Source organism: Panthera onca, chromosome A3 (genome assembly GCF_046562875.1).
Source record: "Panthera onca isolate mPanOnc1 chromosome A3, mPanOnc1 haplotype 2, whole genome shotgun sequence".
Taxonomy (NCBI): domain Eukaryota; kingdom Metazoa; phylum Chordata; class Mammalia; order Carnivora; family Felidae; genus Panthera; species Panthera onca.
This window is the reverse complement of record NC_138341.1, coordinates 91145925-91170999: the sequence shown is the minus strand read 5'-3', so window position 1 is coordinate 91170999 and position 25075 is coordinate 91145925. Positions and strand designations below refer to the sequence as shown.

General features: G+C 39.8%; 1 protein-coding gene across 8 annotated transcripts in view; it reads left to right on the top strand.

Annotated features, from left to right (window-relative positions):
• The window catches only part of SYNDIG1 (synapse differentiation inducing 1), a 180782-nt gene that overhangs the window by 71802 nt on the left and 83905 nt on the right, over window positions 1-25075 (top strand). For all 8 annotated transcript variants that reach the window (XM_060610662.3, XM_060610697.3, XM_060610647.3 and 5 more), the window contains one exon: window positions 8239-8798. In XM_060610662.3, coding sequence (XP_060466645.1) covers window positions 8319-8798 — 480 coding nt within the window. In that variant the 5' untranslated portion in view covers window positions 8239-8318. The remainder of the gene's footprint in view (window positions 1-8238; window positions 8799-25075) is intronic.

Genomic DNA, 25075 nt, shown 5'->3' with positions numbered 1-25075 from the left:
ACATCAAAATCCAGGAAGCACAGGGAACCCCCATTAGATTAAAAAAAAAAAAAACAACAACCATCAACAAGGCATATCTTAGTCAAATTAACAAAATACTCAGACAAGGAGAGAATCATGAAAGCAGCACGGGGGAAATAAAGCCCCTTACCTACAAGGGGAGACAGATCAGGTTTGCAGCAGACCTATCCACAGAAACTTGGCAGGCCAGAAAGGAGTGGCAGGATATATTCAGTGTGCTGAACCAGAAAAATATGCAGCCAAGAATTCTTTATCCAGCAAGGCTGTCATTCAAAATAGAAGGAGATATAAAAAGTTTCCCAGAAAAACAAAAATTAAAGGAATTTGTGACCACTAAACCAGCCCGGCAAAAAAATTTAAGGGGGACTCTTGGGAGAAAAATGGGAGATATATATATATATATATATATATATATATATATATATATATATCAACAAAGATTAGGAAGGATCATAATGGCAATAAATTCATATTTTTCAGTACTCACTCTAAAGGTCAATGGACTCAATGCTCCAATCAGAAGACATAGGGTAACAGAATGGATAAGAAAACAAGATCCATCTATATGCTATTTACAAGAGACCCACTTTAGACCTAAAGACACCTTCAGATTAAAAATAAGGGCATGGAGAACCATCTATCATGCTAATGGTCAACAAAAGAAAGCCGGAGTAGCCATACTTATATCAGACAATCTAGACTTCAAAATAAAGACTGGATCAAGAGATTCAGAAGGGGATTATATCATAATCAAGGGATATATCCACCAAGAAGACCTAACAATTGTAAACATTTATGCGCCAAATGTGGGAACACCCAAATATATAAATCAATTAATCACAAACATAAAGAAACTCATTGATAGTAATACCATAATAGTAGGAGACTTCAACACCGCACTAACAATGATGGACAGAGCATCTAATCAAAAAATCAACAAGGAAACAATGGCTTTGAATGACACACTGGACCAGATGGACTTAACAGATATATTCAGAACATTTCATCCTAAAACAGCAGAATATACATTCTTCTCCAGTGCACATGGAACATTCTCCAGAATAAAACATATACTGGGACACAAATAAGCCCTAAGTAAGTACAAAAAGATCGAGATCATACCGTGCATATTTTCAGACCACAACGCTATGAAACTCAAAATCAACCACAAGAAAACATTTGGAAAGGTAATAAATACTTGGAGATTGAAGAACATCATACTAAAGAATGAATGGACTAAGCAAGAAGTTAAAGACGGAATTAAAAAGTATATGGAAGCCAATGAAAATGATAACACCACAACCCAAAACCTCTAGGATGCAGCAAAGGCAGTCATAAGAGGACAGTATATAGCAATCCAGGCCTGCCTAAAGAAGGAAAGATCTGATACACAACCTAATCTTACGCCTTAAGGAGGCTGAAAAATAACAAATAAAATCCGAAACCAGCAGAAGACAGGAAATAATAAAGATTAGAACATAAATGAATGCTATCAAAACAACAACAACAACAACAAAAACAGTGGAACAGATTAATGAAACCAGAAGCTGGTTCTTTGAAAGAATTGACAAAATTGATAAACCACTAGCCAGTTTGATCAAAAAGAAAAAGGAAAGGACCCAAATAAATAAAATCAAGAATGAAAGAGGAGAGATCACAACGAACACAGCTGAAATAAAACAATAATAAGAGAATATTATGAACAATTATATGCCAATAAAATAGGCAAACTGGAAGAAATGGAAAAATTCCTAGAAACATATACACTACCAAAACAGAAACAGGAAGAAATAGAAAATTTGAACAGACCCATAACCAGTAAGGAAATTGAACTAGTAATCAAAAATCTGCCAAAAAACAAGAGTCCAGGGCCAGATGGTTTTCCAGGGGAATTCTACCAAGCATTTAAGGAAGAGTTAACACCTATTCTCTTGAAACTCTTCCAAAAAATAGAAATGGAAGGAAAACTTCCAAACTCTTTCTATGTAGCCAGCATTATCTTGATTCGAAAACCAGACAAAGACCCACTACAAAGGAGAACTATAGACCAATTTCCTTGATGAACATTGATGCAAAAATCCTCAACAAGGTATTAGCCAACCAGATCCAACAATACATTAAAAAATTATTCACCACAACCAAGTGGGATTTATACCTGGGATGCAGGACTGGTTCAATATCCACAAAACAATTAACATGATTCCTCACATCAATAAAAGAAAGGACAAGAACCATATGATCCTCTCAATAGATGCAGAGAAAGCATTTGACAAAATACAGCATCCTTTCTTGATAAAAACGCTCAAGAAAGTAGGGATGGAAGGAGCATACCTTGAGATCATAAAAGTCATATATGAATGCCCCAATGTTAATATCATCCTCAATGGGGAAAAACTGAGAGCTTTCCCCCTAAGGTCAGGAATAAGACAGGGGTGTCCACTATCGCCACTGTTATTCAACGTAGTATTGGAAGTCTTAGCCTCTGCAATCAGACAACACAAAGAAATAAAAGGCATCCAAATCAGCCAGGAGGAGGTCAAACTTTCACTCTTCGCAGATGACATGATACTCTATATGGAAACCCAAAAGATTCCACCAAAACAAACTGCTAGAATTGATTCATTAATTCAGCAAAGTTGCCATATATAAAATCAATGCACAGAAATCGGTTGTGTTCCTATACACCAACGATGAAGTGACAGAAAGAGAATTCAAGGAATTGATCCCATTTACAGTTGCACAAAAAAGCATAAAATACCTAGGAATAAATCTAACCAAAGAGGTGAAAAATGTGTACGCTGAAAACTATAGAAACCTTATGAAAGAAATTGAAGAAGACAAAAAAAAAAAAAAAATGGAAGAAAGATTCCATGCTCCTGGATAGGAAGAACAAATATTGTTAAAATGTAGATACTTTCCAAGGCAATCTACATATTGAATGCAATCCCTATCAAAATAACTCCAGCATTCTTCACAGAGCTAGAACAAATAATCCTAAAATTTGTATTGAATCAGAAAAGACCTCGAATAGCCAAAACGATCTTGAAAAAGAAAACCAAAGCAGGAGGCATCACAATTCCAGACATCAAGTTATACTACAAAGCTTTAATCACTAAGACAGTATTGGTACTGGCACAAGAACAGACACTCAAATCAATGGACAGACTAGAGAACCCAGAAATGGACCCACAAACGTATGGCCAACTAATCTTTGATAAAGCAGGAAAGAATATCCAATGGAATAAAGACAGTCTCTTCAGCAAGTGGTGCTGGGAAAACTGGACAGCGACATGCAGAAGAATGAACCTGGACCACTTTCTTACACCATACACAAAAATAAACTCAAAATGGATGAAAGACATCAATGGAAGACAGGAAGCCATCAAAATCCTTGAGGAGAAAGCAGGCAAAAATCTCTTTGATCTTGGCCGCAGCAACTTCTTACTCAACACGTCTCCAGTGGCAAGGGAAACAAAAGCAAAAATGAACTACTGGGACCTCATCAAAATAAAAAGCTTCTGCACAGCGAAGGAAATAATCAGCAAAAGTAAAAGGCAACCGACAGAATGGGAGAAGATATTTGCAAATGACTTATCAGATAAAGGGTTAGTATCCAAAATCTATCAAGAACTTATCAAACTCAACACCCAAAACCAAATAATCCAGTGAAGAAATGGGCAAAAGACATGAATAGACTCTTCTCCAAAGAAGACATCCAGATGGCCAACTGACACATGAAAAAATGTTCAACATCACTTGTCATCAGGGAACTACAAACCAAAACCACAATGAGATACCACCTTACCCCTGTCAGAATGAGTAACATTAACAACTCAGGCAACAACAGATGTTGGTGAGGATGCAGAGAAAGAGGATCTCTTTTGCATTGTTGGTGGGAATGCAAGCTGGTGTAGCCACTCTGGAAAACAGTATGGAGGTTCCTCAAAAAACTAAAAATAGAACTATCCTATGACCCAGCAATTGCATTACTAGGCATTTATCCAAGGGATACAGGTGTGCTGTTTCGAAGGGACCCATGCACCCCCATATTTATAGCAGCACTATCAACAATAGCGAAAGTATGGAAAGCACCCAAATGTCCATCGATGGATGAATGGATAAAGAAGATGTGGTATATATATACAATGGAGTATTACTCAGCAATCAAAAAGAATGAAATCTTGCCATTTGCAACTGTGTGGATGGAACTGGAGGGGATTATGCTAAGTGAAATTAGTCAGTAAGAAAGACAAATATCATATGGCTTCACTCGTATGAGGACTTTAAGAGTCAAAACAGATGAACGTAAGGGAAGGGAAACAAAAATAATATAAAAACAGGGGGGAGCAAAACAGAAGAGACTAATAAATATGGAGAACAAACTGAGGGTTATGGAAAGGGTGTTGGGAGGGAGGGTGGGCTAAATGAGTAAGGGGCACTAAGGAATTTACTCCTGAAATCATTGTTGCACTAAATGCTAACCAATTTGGATGTAAATTTAAAAAAATAAAAAATAAAACAAGTTAATAAAAAAAAGAAACTATGAAAAAGAAAAAAGAAAAAACAATCTGCCCATAAATGAACCCATTCAATTCAAACCCATGTTGTCAAGGATCAACAGTAGTTTTCAATACAAACATAGGAGTGTGGAAGACAAGCCAAATTAGCTGCCATTTGCACTCGCCATAAATGTAAGATTCCCATGAAAAGCTGGTTCATTGTAGGTTAGGGACACTTTGAATTCCAAGTGTTGAAATAAAGTAGACCTCTAAGCTCTAGCTCCATACAGCTCCATACACATAAAATAAAATAAAATAAAATAAAGTAAAAGAAAATAAAAGAAAACAAAACAAAACCAAACCCTTAAGAATATTTGATATATTAATTTGAATACTTTTTTAAAAGATAGTATATAATCCATTGTATAGTCAAGCCAACTGTGCAACTAGCCAAAACTTGCACTATATACGATAGAACAGCACCCCTCTGTTTTATGTGCAAAATAATCACTTGGCATGGTGTTAAAATGCAGATTATGATTCAGTAGTTCAAGGTGTACTGAAGATTCCACCTTCTAACAAACTTCCAGGTGGTGCTCATGTTTCCAGTTCTCAGCTAAGCATTATAGGTGTCAAACTGTGGACAGCACCTCAGAGACCTAAGCTGTGCATGCCTCAAGATGCTGTAATATCAGATTCACATTTGGGGCTTGTGCAGCTCAAGGTGAGCTGCCTCTTATAAGGGCAAGGGCTGGAGGAAGATATTGACATTAGCAGTTTTGATGTTTGCAGAAGAGGATGTAACAGCACCCATAACAGAAATTGTAGCACAGTGTCTGAGAACACACCAGAAAAGGGGAGATCCTTCGTCTGGGCAAGAGTCTGTGACTCCATTGAAGAGATGGGGTTTGAACACATGCAACCACATGTCTTTTGTAAGATACTTAATACATATTTGAGAAGAAGGAGCTCAGTTTGAGAAGTGAACTATACTTCAAGAAGGTTATCCTAAGCTTGGTGGTACATCTGGCCTTCACAAACCATACAAGGGGCCCAATTCTGAGATCAACCCAGTGACTTCTCTGTAGAAGAAGATTAGAGAAGCTGAGGGTTTGGACCACAAGTACCTCAATGAGCATATTATGCTGCCTTGGAAGAAGAACAGTCCCAAAGATGTTGCTTATATATTGTGCCTCACATGTTGCAGGTACTCAAAAGATCTTGTCCAAATAGTTTCATGGTTTCAGTCTTAAGATGGTAAATGCCAGAGCTAAATCAGCAGAAGTGGCAGTGAGTTTTTTGACCTGTCTTAAATCTGACACAGTGTCACATATATAATACCCACCATCTGTCTGTGCTTATGCTGTAGTTTCACTAGTCATTTGTCAACTCTACTAAAATGTTATTTTCTACTTAGTCACAAAGGTATCCTCCCTATTTCTCGGTTGGTCTAAAATTTTGAATTCTTGTAGCTACCACCAAATAAAGCAGTTATAATATGAGAAAATTATGAAATCTCATAGAAAGCCACAGCTCTCAAAGTCCCAACACTCAAAGTGTTTTCATACATAATAGCTATTAACTTGCAAATAGGAAATGCCTGAGGAAATTTATTCTTTTTGTTGTTAGGAAAAACCTTAAGCGTTCATAAAATCTTGAGAAAAGGTGCAAGTGTTCTTAAATCATTATTATTATTTTTTTTACTTCTAGGAAAATTGCTCAAATACTTCTAAATTATTCTATTTAAAATTTTAAAATGTTTGTTTAATTTTTTATTTAACTGTAGTTGACATACCACATAGTTTCAGGTATATAACATAGTGATTCAATAAATCTATACATTTTTCAGGGCTCACCATGATGAGTGTAATCACCATCTGTCACCATATGTTACTACAATATTGACTATATTCTCTATGCTGTACTTTTCATCCCTGTGACTTATTTATTTTATAACTGTAAGTTTGTACCTCCTAATCCCCTTCACTTGTTTTGCCCATCTCCCCATCCTTCTTCCCCTCGGCAATACTCTCTGTATTTAGGAGTCTGTTGGGTTTTTGAGTGTGTCTTTTCTCTTGTTGTGTTTTTTTAGATCCCACATATAAGTAAAATAATATAGTATTTGTCTTTACCTGACTTATTTCACTTAGCATAATACCTTCTAGGTCCATCCATGTTGTCATAAATGGCAAGTTCTCATTCTTTTTTATGGCTGAATAATATTCCATTATATACATATAATATATGTATATATACACATATATTCACCACATCTTCTTATCTATTCATCTATTCATCTATAAATGGATACTTGGATCGTCTCCATATCTTGGCTATTCTAATTAATGCTTCAATAAACATAGGGGTGTATATACCATTTCAAATTAGCATTTTCATTTTTGTGGGGTAAATACCCAGTAGTGGAATTGCTGGATCATATGGTATTTTTATTTTTAACTCTTTGAGGAACCTACATACTGTTTTCCACAGTGGCTGCAGCAGTTTACATTCCCACTCCAGTGCACAAGTGTTCCTTTTTCTCCACATCTTCACCAACACTTTATTTCTAGTCTTTTTTATACTAGTTATTCTGACTGGTGTGAGGTTATATGTCATCGTGGCTTTGATTTACATCTTCCTGATGATAAGTTATGTCCAGTATCTTTTCATACGTCTCTTGGCCATCTGTATGTCTTCTTTGGAAAAATGTCTATTTAGGTCCTCTGCCCATTTTTAAATCAGATTGTCTTTTGTTTTGTTTTATTCTTTGGCGTGAGTTGTATAAGTTCTTTGGATATTAACTTCTTATCAGATATATCATTTGTAAATATCGTCATCCATTCCATAGGTTGCCTTTTTGTTTGTTGATGGCTTCCTTTGCTGTTCAAGGATATTCATTATCTCCAAAACCTTAATCTTTGGTATCTTTCTTTCTTTTCCTCCTCCTCCTTCCTCTCCCTTTTTTTTTTAAATATTCAAAACCCTAGAAAGGAACATGATCTAGCTAGAAACAATTTAGAAGCCTTCTTAATTGTATCCCAAATATGTAGATGTTTCTCTAAGTTGAGGGCTATTAAGGCAGGGGAATTTCTAGTTCAATTCCTGGGCCCATGTTGGAAGACCAGTAGGCATTTCTCATACATACATTAGAATGTACTTGAATATACATGTGAGTGTTTCCTCAGTTGGGGAATTTTGTCCATACATGGTACTAATAATGTGGGTTTTCCTGTCATTTATCTTCTAAATCTGTGTGGGACATTATTTTAAACCCTTTCTTCCTTGAGCATGTGTTTTCTGCTCGAATAAATAGCCATGGACCTGGGAAGAGTCAATCCCCATTACAGATTTACAGCCTTACTTTCCCTCTGGCCTGGCCCAATGCTAATGTGATTGGATTTACCCAAGGATTTCAAGCTGTCTGCCAGCAATCACAGGTTTCTCTAGAGCTACAGTGGTTCCAATTCCTGCAGTCTCCTTTATTTGGAAGCAAAGTCTTTATAGAGATGTGAGTAATCAATATCTGGCTTTCTCTGACTGGCTGCTCAGATAGAGCCTTTTTAAAATTGGTAGAATAGGTAGGACTAGAATATCATCTGACTCCCCAGTTTCTGTGCATATTGGCTGACTAGTACACGCTGAAACAGCGACGGTCCGGGTAATTAGCTTTTTGTCAGGTGTGATTTTCTTGTCTCATCTCTGTTTCCTCTGCCTTCAGGAGAAATGGGTCCCATGAGGCAAGTGTGACCCTGGAGTGCAGCCTGCCAGCCTTACACCCAGTTGAGGAGGGAGAGCACCATGGATGGCATAATTGAACAGAAGAGTGTGCTGGTGCACAGTAAAATCAGTGATGCTGGCAAGAGGAATGGCTTAATTAACACCAGAAACTTCATGGCTGAGAGCAGAGATGGCCTGGTGTCTGTTTACCCAGCACCACAGTACCAGAGCTGCCGGGTGGTGGGCAGTGCAGCACCAGCCACCCTGGACAGCAGCAGGAGTGAGCCAGTACAGCAGCTGCTGGATCCCAACACCCTTCCGCAGTCTGTGGAGTCCCATTTCCGTCCCAACATCATCCTCTACTCGGAGGGTGTGCTGCGCTCCTGGGGGGATGGCGTGGCTGCCGACTGTTGTGAGACCACCTTCATTGAGGACCGGTCGCCCACCAAAGAGAGCCTGGAGTACCCTGATGGGAAGTTCATTGACCTCTCGCCTGACGACATCAAAATCCACACACTGTCCTACGACGTGGAGGAGGAGGAGGAATTCCAGGAGCTGGAGGTCAGAGGATGTGTTTATCATAAGCCTTTGGGGATGGGGCATGGGGATTGGGTGGGGACCCATGAGCGCCTAGCAAAAGTTAGGGAATGAAACTTGTGTGTGAAAATGCAGAGAAACTGAAGCATCCTTAAATATACATTGAAGTTGGAGTAGAGAAAGTCTAGGTGACCAACACCCAGTGGGGGCTTCAGCAGGGATGCTGGCAGAGACAACACAAGGTAATGGCCATAAGACTGGAGCTACTGGTGGATTTAAAGATTGCCAGCACTGGAAATCAACTGGGTATTCCTGCTAATACCCCACACTCAGGAGAGAGGGGTTATTGGCAACAGTGATCAAGGTGAGAGGGAGGTTTATGGTCCTAGAGCCACATTAGGCTGAAAAGGCATGTGTAGGGAAAAATTTGAGAAGTGTTTTTGCTGCCACATGTAGTTTCCTTAATTTGGCATTCTAGAGTTTTTTCTAAGGGAGGCTTGGTATAGCTAAAGCCTGCTGGAAGAAATAGTAGGAGTGCTAGCCTAAAGGGAAGATGAGTTGAGTTGTTTCAAGAGTCACTTCTTCAGGAGATTGGAGGGCAGGTAAGGGCATTTGGATTACATGCTCTGAAACATTCATTTTGGACATATTGTAACACAGCACAGCAGCCAAGCAGACCAGAAGCATCAGGCCTGGAAGTGCACTGAGAACCAGAAGCAGCTGGAGAGAGACGGTTTTAATCGGAAGGGAAATTCAGAAATGAGAAATGTCATGTAGCAATCCTTGTGTATAGAGCCCATGAAAACCAACTGTCAGGGAGTACAGAGAAGTCAAGTTGTGGGAGAGGCCATCAGAACGAACCTTCACACCCTCTGGTGGCACCTGTTAAGGGGAGGAGGAGGATATCATCTCTGGCCATTCTAAAGTTTTGAGAAAGCTGCAAGAAGTACTTTGGCTTGCATTCACAAGCCACTGTCAATTGTCCACTCTTTTCCAAGACCTGACGGTTTTGTTGAATGCAAACATATAGATGACACTTGAACTGCTCGAAGTTCAGGAAGCAGGTATACAAAAGTGCAGTTGCCACATAACACAGGAGTTATGATGGTAGAGTACCCAGTCTTCTCTGAGAGCATCCAAAGTAAGGGTGATGGGACTCCAAGCATAACGTGGCGGGTCAGCAGTCATTACAGAGGAAGCACTCCCTGCACTGCATCATGAGGTAAAGAACCAGACTCTAAGCAAGAGGGCTCGTGGGGAGTTAGCAAGAGAATTCTGGTCAAAGAGGACATCATGAGCAGATAAAGCACAGAAGTATCCAACCTAGGTCAGCAGGGGATAGTAACTGATTATACTTGTAAGACCTATGGATCATGGTGAAGTCGGGACACAGGACCAAAAGGAAAGTCCTGTAACTGAGGACTGTACCAGCCTTCCAAGGGAGGCTGGATTTTAGGTGAGGTCACAAACCCATATGCTTACAAGAAGGAAGGACATGTAATAACATCAAGAGAGAGCCCTAGGGAGGGGTGTGACCCGAGACTAGCCCTGGCCCACCCATCTACAGCTTCAGCCCTCCTCAGCTACCACCCCATAGACCATGCTGCTAGATACCTTGAAGGATGCTGTGGCCATGGAAACCACTGAGGAGTTTCAGGCAGGAGAGCTGGGGTCAAATTCAAGTTTTTGGAAGCTGCTATGGCTGCAGAGTGGGACAGTGGGACAGAATGGAGAGATGGAGGGGTGAGGGGAGGGACATGGGGCTAGGGCCAAACTGGATGCACAGAGCTTTTGGGAACTGTCATAAGACACAGTGAGGGAGAGAATCAGGATAGCAGTAGAACTGAAGAAATACTTAAAAAGTGAAGTGTGCCATTGTTTGGAGATGGTGCAAAGGAAGGGGCAGGCCTATCCTGTGCAGAGATGTCCTTAAGCCTCCAAGTGGCCAAGCTGGCTAGCAGAGGATTTTCAGCTTTGTTAAGAATATTTGGAAAATAAGCTCCAATATATAATATCCATTAGAATTTAAAATTTTGGGATTCTTGAATGTCTCTATCATTACTCTGTTACTTGTGTGGGCTTCATTCCTCCCTCCCTTTCCTTGTATCCATGCACTTAAAAGTCCATATCCTTGAATAACTACATTACATCAGTATCAGTGAAGATGAACAAGTGAATAATACATCTTCTTGGTCTTTAATCCACTTCCATTCTGTGGCTTCACAACAAACTACACTGAAGGGATCTTACTCCTTTTCCTTTAAGACTTGCATTGGCTTCAGATTGAGCTTGCAAATAAATACAACCATTATTTAAATGCAAGTGTTCTTTTCATAGTATGTCTTAATCCACATTTTTGTCAATCAATTACTGAATCCATTTTTTTGCAATAATTTTCACAAAGTGATCTCAGCCAGTAGATGTGGTTTTGGAACTTTGCAAAGGACCACAACCTACTTACAGTCAATATTTTAAATTAAATGTTAGGATATGGGTGGCTGGGGCAACAGGATTTTTTATCTGGTTAGTCTAAGACTTTGACAGGTAGTGCAGGCTTCTGGGGAGGTGAGCTCTGCCGCCCAGTTTGTTTCCCTGTCCTGACAACAGTAGAGGCAGCCCATCAGAAACAATTATTTTAATGATGCAGCAGCTGGAATCTTCAGTCATGATTATAGTGTCTACTGTGTACTAATATTTTTGTAGTCACCTTTGACTGTAGGGGTAAGGCAGAGCATGTTGGCATTTGTACCTTTGCCAGAAAGGGTCCACCCAAAGACATCAGTGGAACAAGTACTTTAAAAGCTGGGCTGTCTCTTACAAGACTTTCTGTTTGATATCCAGGGAACAAATCCAAACCAAGAGATGGATCTTCCCACAGGCTCTGAGGGGAAGGTATCAAGGCACAGTTATGGCAGTTGTCACTCCTTCATTGCTGTCTAGCATAGCCATAGAGTATTGTAGAGGATCATTCAAAGTGGCAGATTTGGTCCATTAGGAATTCTGTAAAAATAAGATATTCTCTCAGCAACATTCTTATGGTGTGGCCATTGCACTCTTTATTCATGAAAACAAACAAACAAACAAACAACTAGTGAGTGGTTAGAAGTGTCAGCATGCAAAGGCACCTGAGTGGCTCAGTCAGTTAAGTGTCCAACTTCAGCTCAGGTCATGATCTTGCAGTTCGTGAGTTAGAGCCCCCTCCTCTGGCTCTGTGCTGACAGCTCAGAGCCTGGAGCCTGCTTCAGATTCTGTGTCTCCCTATTTCTCTGTTCCTCCCCCACTTGCACGCTCGCTCTCTCTCTCAAAAATAAATAAAGATTTAAAAAAAGTGTCAGCATGCATGGAGCAACTGTTCTAAGGTTGATTGTTTTTCTATTCCATGAAATAATAAAGGGGCCTGTATCAGTTAGCATTTGCTGCATTACAAATACCCAAAAACTTAGTGGCTTAAAACAACTATTTATTTAGGTCATGATTCTCAGGGTCAGCAACTGGGATTGAGTCTCAGCTGGATGGTTCTTGCTCTGCTAGTCTTACCTGTGTCCCCTCACTGGTCTGTGGGTAGCTGCTGCTCAGCTACCCAGCTGTACTTGAGAATGCTGGCTGGCCATTAGCTGGGATGACAGAAGTGGCTGGACCACATGACTCTCATCCAGCAGGTCACTCCATCACATAGCAGTCATGATAGAGATTCCAAGAGCAGCAAGAGAGGGTGAGTCTCAATGTGCAAAGACTTTCCAAGTCTTTGCTTGTGTTAGGCATGTTGCTGTCTTATTGGCCAAAGAAAGACACGCAGCTAAGCCCAAAGTCAGTGTGGGAAGGACTTTTTAGGGTGGCAATATAGGAAAGTGACAACAAATTGGTTGCCAATTATTGCAGTCTATAGTCTATCATAGAGAAAAAAAGTTTCCTTTTTGACATATATATATTTTTAAGATCATCTAATTGAACAGAGTGACAACAGTCATGGTTATATTGTCACTTAAACAGAAAATACAATAGTTATTGATTTGGAGCTCATCCCAGAAGGCAGTACTACTTCAGATAAAACAACAACAAAAAAATGACAATTTAACTTCTCAGGGAATTCTATAGCTTCACTTGGTCTATAGCAAATTGATACCATTTCCTGAAAATTGTACTTTTCAGAAAGCCATTGCCCTGGTAAAGATCAGGGGTTCTTGTCCTTGAAGTTTCTGTGTACAAGGAAACCTGCCTCTTACCTGCCCCCTTCTCACTCTACCTGGAGAGGTTTGCCCCTGACATTTATAATGGAGAGTCCCTGATCCAGAGAGGTTTGCTCACCTGACACACATTTCTACAAGAACATGTGAAGTTTTCAGTTAGTCTTTGAGGTCATACTTATGCGAATAGGTTCTGTAGCTAATTTCAAGAATCTTTATGTAAGGGCCTCAGAAATTGAGATTTGCTCTGCTCTACCCAAGAGGGAGTTGCTAGTCATGGTGAATTGTCAGGACTCCAAATCAGACAGGGAGATCTCAGGGGGGTTCTGAGGGGTTGCAGGAATGCAGAGGTGGCTGCTCATCTTTCGGTGTCATTGCACTCAGTGTAACCAGACAAGCCTCCCCGTGGGCACCCTCAGGGCACTCTGGGTGCATGATGCTGGGCCTGGTGCTCTACAGCTCCAGGGCCTCCTCCCTGGAGTTTGACCACTGCTTCATCTAGTGCCCAGACTGCAGTGAAACTACAGCTTTTAGGAACATCAATAGCAGGAAAACACTTCTCCTTTTCATACACTGACACTCAGAGACTTCAGGCACCAGTGATAAAGCAGTTGTATGAAATATAAAATTTGGGTTTAAAGCTATGAAATGAAGTAGGTGAAGTTCAGGGCTAGAGAAATGAAATGGGTTTAAAGCTATGAAAAGCTATGAAAAGCTATGAAATGAAGTAGGTGAAGTTCAGGGGGCTCCTAAGAGCCCCCTTGCTGTTAGAGATGCTTATCAAATGCTGAAAGGCCAATTATGACCCATTTATTTGTGATAATGCAACTCCTTCAGGATCCTAGAGCACATGGAACGTCATCACTTAGAAAGAGTGACCAAGGTGGGTGAGCCTTTTCTTTGCAGCGGGAAGGAAGGAGATGGCAGGCACCTACTGGTGGAGCATCTATGTCAGCTCTTCATGCACCCTCTGCCATGTAACCCCACAGCAACACTGGGCCACAAGTGTTAATCCTGCCTCACCCTGTGCATAATGACACTGAAGCTTGGGTGGTGTCCAAAGTCACACAGTTGGATGTACCGGCAGCTCTTGGATCTGAGACATGCTGACTTCAGACTCCTGCCTCCTAATGGTGATGCTGTTCCTCCAACATTAGGAGGGGGAAAAGTTTGTGTTATAGTGAACTGCGGTTTCAGAATCCACAGGTAAAGTATGAAGAGGCAGAGCTGGGGCAGGCACAGACCACTCCCTCGCTGCCCTGAGCTGCAGCTGGGCCTCCCCAAGATCAGGAGTCTGCCCTCCCATTACACACTTGAAGCCTGTCAGGAGATTCAGGATTTCACAACTGCAGTTTAGCACTGATGTACTCCATTCATAAACATGAGCAAAGAGGGAGGACTCAACAAACACTTGAAGAAAGCTCAAAAGAGTGAATGAAACAGAAAAACAATAGAGAAATTGACCCAGAGGAAATAAATAATTCAGAAAATAATCGATAATATAGAAAATATTTTTAGTCTCCCCTAGAGAGGTTTGGGGTGGGCGATTTGAGGTTTGATTTTCTTTGTTTTCTCCATTGCCACTGGCTAGAACCTCAAATATGATGTTGAAGGGACATGGCAAGCAGGAGGCATCCTTGCCTTGCTCCTAATCCTGGGAAAGCACTCAGACTTTCCTGATGAAAGATAATGTTGTTCATGTTCTTAAGCAGGAGTAGGAAATTCCCTTCCATCACAACTTTGTTGAACAGTTTTTTTTTTAAATAAGAAAATAGGTGTTGCATTTCATCAAATGCATTTTCTCTATTTAGATGATCATGTGTAAATTTTTCTTTTGTCCTTTATTCTATTAATGTGATCTATTACATGAACTGATTTTCAGATATAAAAGTGTCCTTACTTTGGGGGATTAATCCCCCTTGGTCATGGTATATATTCCTCTTTAAAGATTGCTAGATTTGACTCACTAATAATTTGTTAAGAATTTTTATGTTTGTGTCCACGAGGGATATTGGTCTGTAGTTCCTTTCTTGTGATATTTCTTCCTGGTTTTGGTATCAGGGTAATACTGGCCTTATAGAATGAGTAAAGAAGTGTTCCCTCCTGTTTTCTGAAAGAATCTGCATAGTACTGGGGGGGTTTGTTTGTTAAATATTTGTTCAAAGTCATCAGTAAAGACATCTGGGCCTTGGCTATTCTTTGTGGGAAGAATTTTTATTACTGATCTGAAATCAGTATCAAATCAATAAGAAATAAGATGATTTCTTTATTGTTTTAAATCTATTATTTTAAAGAAAATCTTCAGATTTTCCTTTCTTCTTGATGCAGTTTTAGTAATTTGTGTCATTCTAGGAATTTGTCCATTTTATCCAAATTTTGTAATTTGCTGGCATAGAGTTGTTCATAATATTCCACTTAAATCTTTCTACTTTCTGTATGATTGGTGGTGTCGCCTCTTTTATGTATACTTTTGGTAATTCAAGGCTTTATGTTTCTTGCTTGGTCAGTCTAGCCAAAGATTTATAAATTTTGTTGATCATTTCAAGTAGCTGACTTCTGGTTCCACGGATTGTTCTCTTGTTTTTTGGTTTTCCATTTCACTGATTTTCATTTAGATGTTTATGATACCCTTCTGTCTGTTTCCTTTGGGTTAAATTTGCTCTTCTTTAGTTTCTTTACATGGGAGCTTAGTTTCCATTTGAGATTTTTTCCCCTTTATGATATATATGTTTAAATTTATACTTTCTCTCAAATACTGTTTTAACTACAAATTTTTGATAGGTTGTGTTCATTTTTAATTGAGTTCAAAATATTTTCTAATATCGATTGTGCTTTCTTTTTTTTTTAACTTGTTTTATTTTATTTTATTTTATTTTTTTTTTTTTTTTTATTTACATCCCAATTAGTTAGCATATAGTACAACAATGATTTCAGGAGTAGATTCCTTAGTGCCCCTTACCCATTTAGCCCATCCCCCCCTCCCACAACCCCTCCCATAGCCCTCAGTTTGTTTTCCATATTTATGAGTCTCTTCTATTTTGTCCCCCTCCCTGTTTTTATATTATTTTTGTTTCCCTTCCCTTATGTTCATCTGTTTTGTCTCTTAAAGTCCTCATATGAGTGAAATCATATGATTTTTGTCTTTCTCTGACTAATTTCACTTAGCATAATCCATCCCCTCCAGTTCCATCCACACAGTTGCAAATGGCAAGATTTCATTCTTTTTGATTGCCAAGTAATACTCCACTGTGCTTTCTTAAAGTGGGTTATTTATAAAAGCATTTAATTTTTCAAATATTCAGAGATGTCCCAATTTTTTAAATTATTTACTCCTCAATTAATTTAATGTGGTTGAAAATGTAGTGTGTATAATTTCTCTCTTAAATTTATTGAAAATTGATATGAGGCATAGCATATAATGTGCTCTGGGAAATGTGCTATGCACACTTGTGAAAGAATGTATATTTTGTCATTATGTGAAGTATCCTATAAATGTTTGTTAGGTCAAGTTGACTGATGATGCTATTCATGTCTTTTGTTTTTGCTGTTTACCCATTAATTTTGTCAGTTTTTGTTTTATGTATTTTGGGGCTCCATTGGTAGGTACATGCACATTGATGATAATGATGATGTTGATGATGATGATGATTACTATTATATCATGCTGAAGTATTGACCATTTTATCATCATAAAATGTTCCTTTTTATGTCTAATAATATTTCTTGTCTTTAGGTCTATTTTGTGTGACATTAATATGCCACTCCCATGTTTTTATTATTACATTTTCCATGATACATCTTTTTCTATCTTTTTGCTTAGAATTTATTTTTATCTTAGAATTTAAAGTATGTCTCTTATAGAAAGCATGTAGTTAATCTCATTTCTTTTCTTTTCTTTTTTTTTTTTTTGTTGTCTTACAGTCTTTCATTTGATTGGAATATTTAGTCCGTTTGTATTAAATGTAATTTTTATATGATTGGCTTTATGTCTGCCATTTTGATTTTTGTTTTCTATGTGTTTCTTGTTTTTGTTATTGTTGTTTTCTTTTTATCTTTTCTTGTGTTAGCCACCATGTCAGCCGGGGATGTGAGGAGAGCTTACGAAGTCCCTCTGTGGTTATCTCATTTCCAGGAGCTCCCTTTTAAATTCCTGGGTTATTCTCCCATCTGCCACTTGACCCAACCAGGACTATAGCCATTGGTTGGGAGAGCTTCAGACTTTTCCCATTCATAGCTAGGAATGGATTTTCTACTCCCAATCAATTAAGCCCCTTTCAATAATAAAGCAAATGGTTTCCATGGCTAGGTCCACCCTAGCAGAAATACTGCATGGGCCAAGCTGGTGTGAAGCATGGTAACAACATCACAGATACTCACTTTTCTTACTCAAATTTCATCAGTTGTTGGTAAGTAAATACTTTTCAATATACTGACCTTTGGTCAGTGTATAAGGCTGTATAAGGCTGTGTTGATATTTTTTTCCAGTTATTTCTGGAAGACAAGATATGCCTACCTCCTGACACTATCATATAAGAAGTCTTGCCAAGATACTGCCTGAAGTCCTAGATGTGCATTTTCCAGCATCACTAGATTCAAACAAAGAATGTGTTCACATGTCCATAGATGGCTTATGGTTAAGAATTTTAATCAAATTAATTACTTCAAATAATATGACATATATTTGCTTATAGCATTAGAAAATCAAATTATCATTTTCCTCCCTTGGGATAGTCTATAAAGAATTATATTTAGATATTCCAGTTTCTTGTTTATCTACCTGTGGATCAGTCACACAAGGGAATAGTTTTAGTCCTTATAGTCATAGCCCATTTTGTGTTGCCCAAACTGCAGCAACCACCTTATTCTGTAAAGAGGCAATGTATGAGTAACTTTTATTCATCTAGAAATTAAATTTACTTTCATGAAATAAGTAATAGTTACCAGTAAGGGCATTCTAAATACAATTTCCAAAGAAAAATTCAAAAATATTTTGTGAAACATAAACATGATTGGCATAATAGTATGCCATTTATTGTTTTAATTTTCTGTATCAAGGCTAACTCTCATCTAAATGTGGAATTCAAGGCATGTTTCTTAAAAATCGATCTTTTATGTTCTCATCTAACATATTCTCATCTTATATATAAATAAAAGGCACTGAAGTGTGTAACTATAACCATTTGATGGGGAAAGTGTCTCCCAAGATCATAAATCCATCTGTCATAATAATACAGACCGATAATTTTTCATATTCCTCTGAAACACTTTTTGATAGGTAAAAGGGAAGAGGCATCAAACCAAATTCATATGTCAAATAAATAAAAGCCTTTTTAATTTTTCAAATTTGTGCTGAAAAGATTTCTTGACTGGGGCTTCTGAGCCACTAGTCATAATTGTAGGTGAGGAGGGGCCTGTTGTATCTACAGCTGCCTTAATGAAGGGAATCAGTGCCAGAGAACTGGAATCTTCTGTCATTGTAAGACTATTTCTTGTAATGAAATCTGCTTTGATACATTTACATGTTGCTGTGAGCTAAGTGCTTTCTAACATGCGTAAATATAGCCTGAATAATAGTGAAGAGAAGGCCCAAAAGCCTCTGATGAATATGTTCCATACTCAGTTTTGAACAAATATCAGCAAAATGTTTATTCTAAACCCAATTTTACTTTAATAAAGTTTCCCCAAGCTTAGCCGAAGGGCCACTTATCTCCCCTCATATTCATTTGAATGAAATCCAGTACAGACAGGATCCTTTAGAGTTGTATAATGTAGATGTACACAATGGTTTATGAAAACATTTCTCCTCCAGGCCTCCACCAAGCTCAGTGTCCTGGAGACTCTTTAATAGGTGTGTGTAAGTAAGTCAGTCAGTCTGCATTGGTGCCAACATGTCAGAAGACCAATAACTAGACATCTCATGCTTGGGAAGGTGAGAACTACCAAGGGGTATGGTGGAAGTCTGTTCCATCATAAAACAAATAGAATGTGTGGAGTCAGGGAACATTCCTAACAGTTATGAGAAACATATTTAGAAACATAATACATTGCTTGGAACCTTATAACCTTATATAAGGTTATTATCCATTGAGGTCTAGATTGTGAAATATAGATTCAGGAATGAGTTAGCAGAGATAAGGGTGTTTTGGGGAGCCTTTCTGGTGGAGGGTCCATCTAAACTGAGATTAAATCCCAGAGGATAGCCCTCTTTTCAACAAACCGCCCATGCTGTGCTGGCCTAGGCTGGATGCAATCAGGATGTGTTTCAATATGGTAGATTATATGGAATTTTACTCTGATGCTTCTTCTAGAAAATAGAGGAAAAGTAAAGTCTTTGGATAGATTCCTTAATCATTGAGCCTCCTATTCTAGGACTTTTGCTTTTATCTCTTTTAAGTAATCACTAGGTAGCAGATCACCCAAACAGAGTTCAATAAAATGAACGCCCTGTGGGCTTTCAGGGACACCGTGAGCAGAGCTCCTCTCCCACAGCCTCCACACCACTCATGCCCTCCCTACTATCTCAAACCTCAGGAGCCTCCTTCAGTCTCTCAACCTCCATTTGGGCTTTTATAGCTATCCCTGATGCCTGAAATGTTCTCTTCCTTGCCCTTCACTGGGCTGGCTTCTCAGAATCAATGTTGCCATTTCAATTCATTGTCTGTTTGCTTACTTATTTATTTTCTGACTTCTTTGCCACAGTTGTCTTAGATTGAGTTCACCAGAAACAGACAACAATGTGAGGATTCATGAACAAGTGAATAAGGAAATGCACTCAGGAAACACTGGCTCGCCAGCCAGATGGAGGACCTAGCCTAGGAAGGGAGTTTCAGGCTAAGTTCCACAGAGGAGGCCTCAGTATGGCCCTTTGGGGACCTGAGTGTAAGTTATGTGCTGGTGGTCTAAGACCACTTCTCCCACAGGGGCTGTAGGTGAGTGGTTTGCAGCCTCCAAGGTGAGGAACAGAGGCATAAACTCCTGCATATGTCTCCAGTGCTTAGGCCATAGCTCCACAGTCTAGGAATGCAGTTAATATTTGTGCTCATTAATTTATTAATGAATAAATGAATCTGTCAGAGGGAGAAGAACTCCAGGATCAATTTCTAAAGATTTTTTTAATAGAAATGAAGCCAAACTGTGTGAGCATCCAAGCTCGTTGACAGTCTTCTTGGTGAGAATTTTATATGACCTTGACTTGGTTTAATAAGTTCTTTACAAAGTCACCTGTGTCAAGTGCAAGAAACAGAAATAGAACGGGGGCCTCCTGGTACATGGTGAGCTGCTCTTCAGTAGCATCCTTGTATCTTCCTGTCTTGGGGACTGCTGGTTAGTGGCACATGTTAAATTGCTCCCAAGCAACGTTCAGCACTGTGTTGCAACACGAGAGCAGATTGTGTTTTTCACAAACCACAAAAACAAAGACAGACTCCACATAAGGAATAAGGAGAAATCATGACATGAAGAGTATTATAAATGACACACCATTGGTATTTTATTAAAAAAAGAAATCCCGCAGTCATTTTACCCAGATAGATCTCTCTCTGTGCGCTGTAGAGTAGGAAGAAGGAACAGAAAAGCTGGAGCAACCAGTAGGCATTGGGGGCCCAGACAGTACCCACCCTGTCCCTGGGCCTGTGCTCAGCCCAGAGCCCTTCCCTCAGCTGGCATCTGTGTCCTCTTTGTCTTTTAAACTCAGTAATTCAGAGGTCACACCCCAAAACCAATTAAATCACAATCTCCAGGGTCAATATTTTTCTTTAATGCCTGTAGGTGGCTGTAATTTAAGACCACCCCCCAGCCAGTCGGATATGGCATTCATATGCTCTCATACGTCACGATCTTAGCCAGACCAGCTGTTCTTGGTCATCTTATCACATGAACTGTGAGATTTTTCTGAGTAGATGTGGAGGCAGTCAGAACCCTGGCACAGGTTCCCTAAAGTGTGTCCCATGGAACACTCATATGGGAAAATAGAAAGGGTTTGGCAAACCCTTGGAAACTCCAGATACTCCCTACAGAGTTACAGCCCCACAAGTTCTACAGGTCAGTTTTGGCTTAGCCAGAATTCACATGCTGACTTTAATTCAGTGATTCCTGGGTTAATTTGACTCTGAGCCCTTGGTTTTCAAAACACCATTTATTTTGACCTCCTGAACCAGTGTACCACAGCACACACTGACCTAGCTGTTCCCAAGCAGATTGGTACCATGCCAGATGAGTTAAGTGGCAGCAAAGAACCTAGTGACAGCTGGGCTAGCCCCTGTCATGAGGACCTGCATCATGTCGCAGGATGAAGTCAGTGCAGACAAGCTCCAGAGGGCCACTGTCACCTGGAGAGACTCCATTTGGAACAAGATGCAGAAACTCATAGGGTCTGAGGGTCCTGAAGGAAGAATGGAACAGAGAACAAGGGGAGTGGCTGTTTGTTTGTTGCACCATTGTTACTGCTATTTGTTTGCCAAAGTAGAGGCTGGACAAAAAAGTAGCTCAGGCAGAAAGCTGGGGAGAGTCCCAGCTAGGGGACTCCCTGCAGCTCTATGCTGGAGAGGAGCTCCCAGGAAAGGAGCCATCCCTGGTGACTCCTCATCTACCTTAGCACTTTTGCTAAGCCTTGTCCAGTTTGAGTGTGTGAGCAAATCACTTTCTGAAATTGAAGGGTTTGAAATTGAAGGTGTGGGTTCAGGCTGTCCAGGGTATGGCCTTAGGGTCTGCATTTCTAACATATCCCAGTGGATGCTGCTGCTGCCCCTACACCACACTCAGCATCAAAGACAGAGACCTTCCCTGACCAGTGATCCAGACAGCTTCTTCTAATCCTCTTACCGTCAGAGAAGATTCAAGATCAACCCTTACTGGAAACATTTTCCATCTCTAGAGGTGGACTTGCCCCTTACAGCTCCTTCTGAAAGCCCAGGGACCCATGTCTACCTTCTTCTAAGGAGGGCCCCTCACACCCTTCTCCTTCCCCAGCAAGGCTGCCAGGCCCTGGATGGAACACTGCCAGTGTCTCCACTTTTCCTGGTATGATGGTATTCTACTCTTCTGGCCATCTAGGTCACTCTGGATCCCCTATGAAATGAGCCGAGAAATGGATAATCCAGAAGCCGACTGAAGCCCCCTGCCTCTCCTGGTTACTTCCCTCCTTGGAACACCTCCTGCTCTGTGACCTGTGAGCTCTGCCAGGACCTTGTGCTCATCTGGGTGGGATCTGCTTCCATCATTGCCTCCCTCTGCATCCCACTGTGGCTCTGGAACAAGGGTGGATATCTCACACTGCTTTACAGTCAGCCTCCAAGTTGAGGTATTGAGTGTAACTGGGACTGGGATCTTCTACACCCTATGTCCTCTGTGTGCTTCTAAAAATGCAGCCACTGGTCCAGTTTTATGGAAGATGAGATCCTTGCACAGTGGCTCCTAGAGGCTTGAGCTTTCTTGTTGCTTCAGGCAGTGACCTGGAGGAGATAGATGCACTCATGAAAAGGACTTACACAGCTCTCTTTGCTTTGCTAGCAGATTGGGCCATATTGTTCCAGCTGGAATTGTCCTCTGTAACAGCCCCATCTGTCTGTTGTTAGCATGCACTGGGCAAGAGGTGCGAATATCAGGCTTCTAGAACTGGATGCCCTTGGCAAGCTATCTCTTCATCAGGCCAAATGCTGATCTGCCCATTTTGATGTCCTTGTAGCACCTGGAATCACTCTGGCTGGCAGGACTTCAGTATTTGGAAGACCTAACATAAAGTGATATGGACTTTGAGGAAAGTTTTGAAAGAGGCAGCTGCCAGACAAATGAGAGGCACATGCCATCCCAGTCATCTCCATTTCCATAAATACTCAAAATGTGCTCTCAGAAGTAAAAGGTAGCCTTAATAACATTTGTTGTATCTCTAAGAACTAGTCTTCAAGATGGGGACGAAATAAGACAATGGTACATTTTTTTTTTCAATCAGAAGATTCACTGCAGCTTAAATTGGTTCAGTTGAACAGATGGTCATCCTGGACCCACTGGTCACACCTCTTAGAAGTGTCGGGAGTCACCAAGTCCACTACTTCATAAACTGTAGTTCTCTGAGATAGTATAAGTACATAACTCACTGTAAAGACTGAAGAAACTGTGACAAGGGTGGGAGATAGGTGTATGGCAGAATTAATATGTACTAGCTTATCACAGAATCTACTTAGAGAAAATGTCTCACCCCCTGTCAGGAGGCAGAAAGTATATGTGCTCTGTAAGAGCCAACCTGTTGAAAGAGAAATGGGTGCTTGTCAGTATCAGAAATATAAACAAGGTAAATTATTACTCAGGAGGTGCTGGAATGTCTTCAAACTGACAGTTAATCCTCTTCCTTACTCTTAAATTTTTAAGGGTATTTATGATTGGACCATATGAGGAGAATTTCTATATGGGGCAAAAAAGGCAAGAAGAAACAAGTCAATACTCAGGTACTATGTAGCAGGAAGACGGACTCATGCCCCAAATGTTTCCATCCCTAGTGCTTTCACTAGCTTGATCAGGAAGATGTAGTCACCCCTATTTTATAGATCATGAATTTGAGGTTCCAGCCAGTGGTTTTCCATCTTGGCTGCATATTAGAATCACATATAAAACTTACAATGAAGTATAAAACGCTTACAAAATCCCTGATGGTTAGAGCATCAGCAGACCCAAGCATCAGGAATCTTAGAGCCCCTAAGTGAGCCCCCAAGGATAGCCAAACCCCAGGACATTGGTGACTTGCCCAAGGTCACACAGCTAGGAGGGATAGACCAAATGTTAGCTCTAATTCCTGTACTTTTTCTATTCCACCATAATAAGTAACTTGTATCTCTGGGTCATGTTGATTGAATTATCTAAATTAGATCTAGAAACTCCAGTTTTCTATTAAAATCAATTTTTGTCATTTTTACTCTGGAAAACAAATCTGAACCTCAGCTGATGACATGCATGCTTCAGTTTCTAGGGGGAGTGTACTGATGTCTGCAGCTTACTTTGAAATGCATCCCAAAGAGGGTTAGATGAAGTAATAGATGGACAGAAGGATGAGCAACTTGGTAAATATCTGATAAAGTCAGTATAGTAGCTATGCTAACAATAGAGTCTGAGTGAAGGATACGTGAGCATTCTATATATGCTTATTTTCAGTCATGTATGTTTTATCTATTTGAGTGCATATTGATGCAAGGAATAGGAGAGGTGTTATCACTGCACCATTTGTGAGCTAATCCATTTTTAACCTTCTGTTTTGCAATTATCATACACCAGCCCCAGTGTTGTATTTCATTTCTGGAGTTTGTGTTGACAAGCATGTGTTCTTGTAGCTGAGTTAATTTACTGCACAAATGGTAGCAACGTTGCTCTGAAAAAGAAGTGGTCATCACATCCACATTTACATTTAAATGTAAAGTGTATAACTATAACACATTTAGAGGAAAATGTAGGAAATCTCTGTAACCTAAAGTTAGGTGAAGAATTTTTAGGGGCGCATGGGTGGCTCAGTAGGTTAAGTTAGGTGAAGAATTTTTAGGGGTGCCTGGGTGGCTCAGTAGGTTAAGCATCCAATTCAGCTCAGGTCATGATCTTGCGGTCCATGAGGTGGAGCCCCATGTTGGGCTCTGTGCTGACAGCTCAGAGCCTGGATCCTGCTTTGGATTCTGCATCTCCTTCTCTCTCTTTCCCATTCACACTCTGTCTCTCTCTCTCTTTCAAAAGTAAGTAAGCATTAAATTTTTTTTTAAGTTTTTAGATGTGAAGTTAGAAGGACAATCCATAAAGGAACAGATAAATAAATTTGACTTCATCAAAGTTAAAATTTTACTCTGCAAAATACATGTAAAATAATGAAAAGACAAGCTGCTGCAGAGTGAGAGAAAAATATTTGCAAGTCACATGTCTGACAAATAATGTGTATCCAAAGTATATTTAAAAATTCTCTAAACTCAAAAGTAGGAAAATAAACAAACCAACTTCTAAAATGGCAAAAGATTTGAATAGACACTTCACCAAATAGGGTGTGCAGATGGTGGGTAAGCACACAAGAACATTCAACATCATTAGCCGTCGGGGAAATACAGATTAAAACCATGGTAAGATAGCAGGGCACACCTCTTAACAATGGCTGAA